The sequence below is a fragment of the Tupaia chinensis genome, unplaced genomic scaffold (genome assembly GCF_000334495.1).
Source record: "Tupaia chinensis unplaced genomic scaffold, TupChi_1.0 Scaffold148768_1, whole genome shotgun sequence".
NCBI classification, from domain to species: Eukaryota; Metazoa; Chordata; class Mammalia; order Scandentia; family Tupaiidae; genus Tupaia; species Tupaia belangeri.
Window position 1 is genome coordinate 186,430 of NW_006208615.1, and position 8,697 is coordinate 195,126.

General features: G+C 34.9%; 1 protein-coding gene across 1 annotated transcript; it reads left to right on the forward strand.

Annotated features, from left to right (window-relative positions):
* The first annotated feature begins 488 nt into the window (after nt 1-488).
* On the forward strand, nt 489-4,564 carry AGTR2 (angiotensin II receptor type 2). Its single transcript, XM_006170614.3, has 3 exons — nt 489-575; nt 719-778; nt 1,891-4,564. The coding sequence occupies exon 3, from the start codon at nt 1,926-1,928 to the stop codon at nt 3,015-3,017; it is 1,092 nt and encodes a 363-aa protein (XP_006170676.1). The 5' UTR covers nt 489-575; nt 719-778; nt 1,891-1,925; the 3' UTR covers nt 3,018-4,564.
* Nucleotides 4,565-8,697: the final 4,133 nt, after the last annotated feature.

The following is an 8,697-nucleotide window of genomic DNA, read 5'->3' on the forward strand; positions in this document are numbered from 1 at the left end:
TTCCAGCAACAAGCCAACACAAACAGCTTAATGCCAGGGAGAAATTTTATAAACTGTGGACTTCAAGTAAAGTTGCTACCATTCTTTGATAAGCAAGAGTAAAAATTTTTAAAAAGTAATGAAAGTTGTAAAAGATGTTGGTAAACAAAGACTATTACTAGAACCAATTCCCTAGCCTGTGCTTCTTAACTCCTTTTAGAATGCCAGTGTTGGGGGAAAAGAAAAAAAAATTTGCAAATAATGATATTCTTTTAAAGTAAGCCATTACCTTCAAAATTTTCTAACACATTTGTGGAAACTTCATTTTTTTGTTTGAGATTTATTTGAATGAGCTGTTATGATTGGAGACAGTGAGAATTTCAGATTAATGTTTTGCAGCCAAAAAAAAAAAAAAACCCTCTGGAAAGCTGGCAAGTGTTCATAAGTCAGCCCTAGAATTATGTAGGTTGAAGGCTCCCAGTGGAAAGAGCAAACATATAAGAAGGAAACCAGAGATCTGGTGCTATTAAGTCCCAGAGTCTAAGAGTACGAATAAGTACAAAGCCCAAAAGCATTCTGCAGCTTGAAATTTGAAGGTAAGTCTGAACAATACTTTACTTGGGAAGTAGAACATACATAAAATGAAAATATTTTTAATGGGTGAACTTTCTCTTTTCCTGTGTTTTAACTCTGTTTTGAAAAAAAATCCTAAGTTATTTAACTTATGTTTTTCTTACAGGAGTGCATTTAAGAATTAGGCAAGCTGATTTTTGATAACTGCTTTAAACTTCAACAACCAGTAAGTGTTCAAGTGGGATTTATCTTTTATTCTTTCATGTTAATTTGTTAGGTTATGCACAAGAAGGCACTTTAGACAAAAATGATAGTTTTTCTGAAATTGGGTAGTTTATTTGTATGTATTTTGAAACTATCTAAAGTAATAGTCTTTCTCTTAGTATATTTAACTTTTCATACCTTTATTTTGTTTTAAAATACTATTGCTAGTGAAAAAATATCACAAAAATCTGAACATTATTTTTGAGAGCAAGGGCTACTCAGTTAAACTAAAATGACAGCAAAGGAAAAGTGAATAGAGTATATCATGATTAATCATTAATGTTCAATTTTTATTTCATTGAAGAATCAAAACTGTTTCTACTTGACCTAAAATCTGTTTGGCTATTTTTTTCTTTTACTTTTCCTAATTACATTACAAATGGATTAGTTTTCTATTAAATAGCCCAAACCTAAATACCTATATCTGAAACTAATATTCTTTATTAAAATCAGAACAAAGAGCTTTTAGAAATATGCACATATTCCATAACATATTTTTAATTATATTATTGTGAAAACAATGGCAAAGTAGAACTAAAGGGATTATTTTCAGTTAGTAAAAACCAACCATGATTCCCCAGCCCAATGTTTTTTTTTTGCATATTCTCTTTCAGTCTTTTGTACACTTACTTATTTTTTCCATAGTTTATGTTACTTATTTTTTCCTATAGAATTAGTTGAATAAAGCATTTCTCTATGTAATAGCAGGCAGCAGTGTAGTTATTAAAAGGTATACAGACTAACGTATGTGCTCAAGTGTTTTAAAATATTAATTTTCTTAAAGATTGCAAAAACATGGCAGAAAAATGGGCAAAAGGTAGTTCGTTTAGAATTTTTAATGTTGAAGCTGAAACGTCTCACTTCTTGCTATTTTTGAGAAAATGATTTTCTTTTTCAAGAGGTAAAATCCATTATTATTTTATAAAGCATGGATCTGTTTCATAACATCTTCTATAATCACCCACTTATATTTATTTTTTCTTTGCTTTTGACAACCATTCAAAATGCTAATGATGCAAGGATGTCCTAAACTCTGTATATGCATTCTAAGAATTCCACTTTTTTCCCCTACAGAAGGTGTAAGAATTAGAAGCTGCTGACATTTCACTATGAAGGGCAACTTCACTCTTCCTACCACCAGCAAAAACATTGCCAGCAGCCTCCACTTCGGATTTGTGAACGTTTCTGGCAACAATGAGTCTACTTTTAACTGCTCACATAAACCATCAGATAAGCATTTAGATGCAATTCCAATTCTCTACTACATTATTTTTGTGATTGGATTCATTGTCAATATTGTTGTGGTTGCACTGTTTTGTTGTCAAAGGGGTCCTAAAAAGGTTTCCAGCATTTATATTTTCAACCTGGCTGTGGCTGACTTACTCCTTTTGGCTACTCTTCCTCTCTGGGCAACCTATTATTCTTACAGATATGACTGGCTCTTTGGACCTGTAATGTGCAAAGTCTTTGGTTCTTTCCTGACCCTGAACATGTTTGCAAGCATTTTCTTTATCACCTGCATGAGTGTCGATAGGTACCAATCTGTCATTTACCCCTTTCTGTCTCAAAGAAGAAATCCATGGCAAGCATCTTATATAGTTCCCCTTGTTTGGTGTATGGCCTGTCTGTCCTCATTGCCAACATTTTATTTCCGAGATGTCAGAACCATTGAATACTTAGGAGTGAATGCCTGCATTATGGCTTTCCCACCTGAAAAATATGCCCAATGGTCAGCTGGGATTGCCTTAATGAAAAATATCCTTGGTTTTATTATCCCTTTAATATTCATAGCAACATGCTATTTTGGAATCCGAAAACACTTACTGAAGACTAATAGCTACGGGAAGAACAGAATAACTCGTGACCAAGTCTTGAAGATGGCAGCTGCTGTTGTTCTGGCTTTCATCATCTGTTGGCTTCCCTTCCATGTTTTGACCTTCCTGGATGCTCTAGCCTGGATGGGTATCATTAATAGCTGTGAAGTTATAGCAGTCATTGACCTGACACTTCCTTTTGCCATCCTCCTGGGATTCACCAACAGCTGTGTTAATCCCTTTCTGTATTGTTTTGTTGGAAACCGGTTCCAACAGAAGCTTCGCAGTGTGTTTAGGGTTCCAATTACTTGGCTCCAAGGCAAGAGAGAGAGTGTGTCTTGCCGAAAAAGCAGTTCTCTTAGAGAAATGGAGACTTTCGTATCTTAAATATGGGGAAAAAATGCATATAATCAACATGACTTCATGGTTTGAGGCCCACCTAAATTGTCTTTACATGACTTTAGTAACATAATAAGTATTTCTGTATAATCCAATCTTTTTTTCACCCTTCTAGAACAGGAAATCAAATTTAACTGTAATTTTCATTCTCTAATGACTTTCAGGAATTGCCCTCTCCCCTTGTTCTGGGATAGTAGCACACAATTATCATTGGTGAGACATAGCTATAACCAAGAAATAACTGAAGATTTACCTCAAATTATAATAGTGAATGATGAAGTGGCATTTCAAATTTTTCCTTGAGAATGCTGATGTTTCTTAATGTGGTATCTATTTTCATCAGGCTTTTCTCTTGAACCAGGGCCAATCTTTAACTTGTTGCATTAATTATGAGACAACATAGTAAGAGAGATGAACACTTCTATACTGAGTATATTATAGTATATTATCATAGGTTAATACTATTTAGGCTCTAGGTATTTACTTCCTACTTTAAAAAATTATAAATGATATTCCTTTTATATTTCACTTGAGCATAGGTTTATACTAAAGATATAGTTACATGCTAAGTAGGGCTAGGAATAGATTAAATTACACTTATTCCCACATTTTAGCTTATATTTACAGTTGTTTAAAGTAATATGTATAGTGACATAGAATTACAATTAGCAAATATTTGAATGATCACTGAACTCTGAATAAACACTTTTAAAAAACTTTCTATTAAAACTATTGTTTAAAGGTTTCTATTTTCTCTGATAATATTTTGAAAACAATAACATTGCGTATTGTTTCAAAATGTAAAGGTCACTTTTTACATCCTTGACCTTTTGGATGTGGTGCTTTGATATATAGGACATTGACTTGATTTGTATTATTGATGCTTTCGTTCTGGGCTGCTTCCCAAAATATCTGGGTAGCTTCTTTAACTCTTTAACTTGTAATAAACTCTTAACTGGCATAGGAAAAGGTCATGCCAGAATGGAATTCTGATACCTGTGTGGAGGGGTGGGGGTAAAGAGGGTCATCAAATGACAAGTTTGGTGTCAAGCAAGGAACCTGTTGGAGCACTACAATGTGGCTTTGACAATAGAGGCAATGTCAGTAGTTTCAACCTCTATCTATGGATAAGATTGCTTCCATAATCTACAGAATTCCGTGGAGCTATTTTTAAGCAATTTCTGAACCACAGAGCTCCTCAACACTATTTGAATTCCTGTGTTAGAGTAGTACTTGAAACAGACTGAGTTACCTAAAGTTTAGAGTATGAACCCCAATTTTAGAAGTTTGAGATTTTATTTTGTACTAGCTCTTCATTATACAAGATTACCTAGGACCTTCCTAGACTGATGCTGACTTTTGAGGTGGAATTAAAGTTTTGGGGGCTCAGCATTTCTGTTAGATTCCCGGGCTACAGATTGAAGATTCTTCTAACACCACTTTCTGAGAAAGTCCTAATTTCATGTAATCATATTGTTTTCAAAAAAACCAAATAACTAACTATATAGCCAACTATAACTTCATGTTTTAAATACCTTTGTAAAACATCGCATATAAATAAAATATTTATTAGGAAAATCATGTGTGCTTATTTTTAAATTTTAATTACCTCTAAGTGTAGAGTCATACCTTCTCTTATATCTATTCTCCATTCAATCCCTACATCAAGAGGGATCCCTTCCTAGTTTTAGCCCTCATCATTACTAACCTGACTTCTTGCCATACTCTGCCCATTTCTCTCTCTTGACTATTTAACTATAATTTCTTAATAACTATGGAAGCAAAAATCTGCATTTCTTATCACAGTTAGCAAGACCTTGGGAGAGCTGATCTCCCTAGTCTCTAATCTTTTCCTCTCTACTATCTTTCTTTGCATCCTATGTTCAGATAGCATAAAATGACTTACTGCTTTCTCAAGGCCTAATGCTGTTTCATTGCTCTGTGGTTTTGTTTACACACCTGTCTTCCTGAACACCTCTCCAATCATCCAAAATCCCAGGATTTCTCATCTGATTGGTGAATACCTACCCAGCTTTCAACATTCAACTCGTCATTTCCTCTATCACGATAATAATTATTATACTAATTAATATTCCCTTTGGGAGTTCCCTTAATCAACAGAATTGCTTCTCTAGTTCTTGGGATTTTAGCCTTGACCTCTGCTTTCATAGGAGCCCTGAGTAATAGTTATTCTAGTAGTTTTTGCTGGAACTAAGAATAAATCTTAGTTGAGAGGTTGGGGCAATAATATGTGAACTCTGACTGTAGAGATGTACAAAATATGCCCTATCTTCTTTGAAAATGTAAATTGCAAGTAAGCTTCTCAGATAGCAAATCAAACTGTGTTCTCATTTGGCCACTTTTCAAGTCATTACCTACTCTCCTTTTTTCCTCCTAAAATCCCACTTTTTTTCACCCCACCTAACACAATGCCCAAGAACCTAATAATAAAAAAAAAAATAATAATAATAATAATAATAATAATAAACACTCATAGCTACTATTAGGTGAGTATTATGTACAAGGAGCTAAGTATTTAATATACATTATCTCATTTTATTCTCACATTGACCTAGTCACTTTTTTTTATAGAGAGCTTTTGCTATAGGGCAGGTTCATTCTCCAAAGAGACTGAGAGAGACAGAGAGACAAAAAGCAAGAAATCACCCCCCTGGGGGGATTGCCACGTTGCAGTCCTTTCTCCTCCATTTTCCTCCCGGGATCCTGGACACACACACACATGTGCCCACCGTGAATTGGAAGCTGCTGTGTCTGGGACTTGAACCTCAGTCGACTACGTGGGAGTCCAATGATGTAACCATTACACCATCTGCTGGTCCCCAGACCTAATCTCATTTTTACAAATAAGAAAACTGAGGCACCAATGAGTCCTGACTAATCTTTGAATTTCGTTCTGATAGGTAGTCCTAATAGTGGTATTTAGTACCTTAAATATGAATCCTAGCTACAAAGAAGATACTTGCAGAAAAAGTCTTAATAAAATTCTTCAGCTTTCATCCCAAATCTTAGTGTTTCAACATCCTTAACCTCAGCCATGCAAGGACTTCTGGCCAGGTGGTTTATTTACACCTATGAAGAAAAAGAAAGGAGGCATATAGATGAAACTTTCTGCGTTGCTCTCAACTGTCCTTTGCCTGTGCTCCATGCAGCACAAAACTACATAAAGTCAACACTACTGACTGCTGCCTGCTCTATCCTGTATAAAAAGCAAGACAAACACCTTAAACACTTCTTTTGAAAAGCAAATATGTTGATATGAACTTTAACTTTTGAATGAGAGGATATAGGGTATCGAGAGAAAGTCTTCTCTTTCAACTTACAGAAGAAATATGTATTTTTGTTACAGAGATGGGAGTATTAATTATTTCCACATTTTATAGTCTAAATAAAATCTACTAAATAGAATGTTTTTCTCAGAATTTTTTATTTATTATTATCATAATCTTGTTTATATTACATTAAATCACATACATCTTTCCAGTGTTATTACGTTTCTTTCTCCAGAAGGAATACCATGCACATCAGTCAAGACAAAGACATTACTATCCACATCATCATCAAATAGTTTTCATCATTTTTTCCAGATTATTATTATTTTTATTCTCATTATGTTTTTAAACATTCAATCACTATATATCATTTTGCTTGTAAAAATAATTAATCCAACATGAAATACTTCTTAGACCAGTCCAGTTGAGAATACTACACATGTCATCATCAACAGGTAATAAACCATTTCTGTGTCCCACTAATGTCACTCCTCTCTATTTGTTCTCTTGCTGTCCTCTATATGCTTCCCTTCTCCCACCCTGTTCTACACTGTCCTCAGCATCCCCACTATTTTAAATACTTTTATGCCCTCCAATATTTCTATCTCTATCACAAAATGCAGATAGTTGGTATATATTGAGTGGATACATACAATATTTTTCTTTCATATCCTGGCTTGCTTCACTCAGCAATAGATCTTCAATATCTGACCACTTTCTATCAAAATGGTAGGATTTTGTTTTATACGGTAGTATTCCATAGAGTATATGTGCCACACTTTCTCAATCCATTCATCTGTTTGTGGACATTTGGGTTGGTTCCATGTCTTAGTAATCGTGAATAATGCTGCAATAAACACTAATGTGTAAGCGCTTTTCCAATTGAGCATTCTCCTGTCCTTTGGGTAAATACCCAGAAGTGGGATTGCTGGATCAAATGGTAGTTCTATTTGTAGATCTTTACGGAACCTCCATATTGTTCTCCACAGTGGCTGAACTAGTTAACATTCCCACCAACAGTGTAGGAGGGTTAGCTTTTCACCACATCCCCACCAACACTTATCACTTTTTATATTCTTAATCTTTGCAATTCAGACAGGGGTTAGGTGGTATCTCATTGTAGTTTTAATCTGCATCTCCCTTATCATGAGGGATGTTGAGCATTTCCTCATATGTTTTTTTGGTTTTGTATGTCTTCCTTAGATACTTTTGTTCAGCTAATTTTTCCATCTTTTAATTGGCTTAATATTTTTTTTACTATTAAGACACTTGAGTTCCCTGTGTATTCTGGTTATCACTAAATAGAACATTTTATAAAGATAATTTTCCTCCCTTAATCTTTTGAGACCTGCATGAAAATGAAAATATAATCTGAAGGTTAGCACATTCTTCTTCTTTATTTGCTTTTCTTTTTTCTACTTAAATATTTTTGCTTTTTAATTATATATATACATTTAATCACTATACATCTTTACAATGGACTACATTGTTTTTCCCAGCATGAATACAGTGCATTTCAGTCAAGACAAACACATTACCATATACATTATCAAAAGCAAATATCTTTTCATTTCTATGTCAATCAACCGTATTGTGTTTTTTCCCCATCCCCCTTCCCCCTTCCCCCTATTATCCACATCCTATGACCTTCCCCCAACTATCTCTAGTATCTACAGTTATCCTCCCTGCTATTATATCTTCCAATCTTTCAGTTTCTGTTGTAGAGTGCAGACCTCAGTATATATTGAGCAGGGACATGCAAAGTTTGTCTTTCATAGTCTGACTAGCTTCACTTAGCATTAAGTCTTCCATATTCATCCACTTTGTGTCAAATGTCAGTGTTTCATTGATTATTATTATTAATTTTGGAGAGGTTTTTGCTATAGGGCGTGTGCGCTTGCCAGACAAACAGAGAGAGACAGAGAGACAGAAAGCGAGAAATTACCCCCCAGGGCAGATGGTCACGCAGCAATCCCTTCTCCTCCGTTCTCCTCTTGGGATCTTGAGCACGTAGACACATGTGCCCAGCGTGAGTTTTAAGCCACCAGGTCCGGGACGCGAATCGCGGTTGACTACATGGGAGTCCAGCGACATAGTCATTACACTAACTGCTGGTCCCAGCGTCTCATTAATTTTTATAACCGAGTAGTATTCGCAGAGTACATTTGCCATTTTTTTTCAATATACTCATCTATTTTTGGACATTTGAATTGATTCCATGTCCTAGCAACTGCAAATAATTAATTTAAATTTTATCTATCAGTTCAATTATGTTTTTAATTTGACCAGAGCGAAACACACACACACACACACACACACACACAGAAAGACACCAGGTCTGGGACTCAAACTGTGGTCAGCCATGTGGGAGTTCAGCA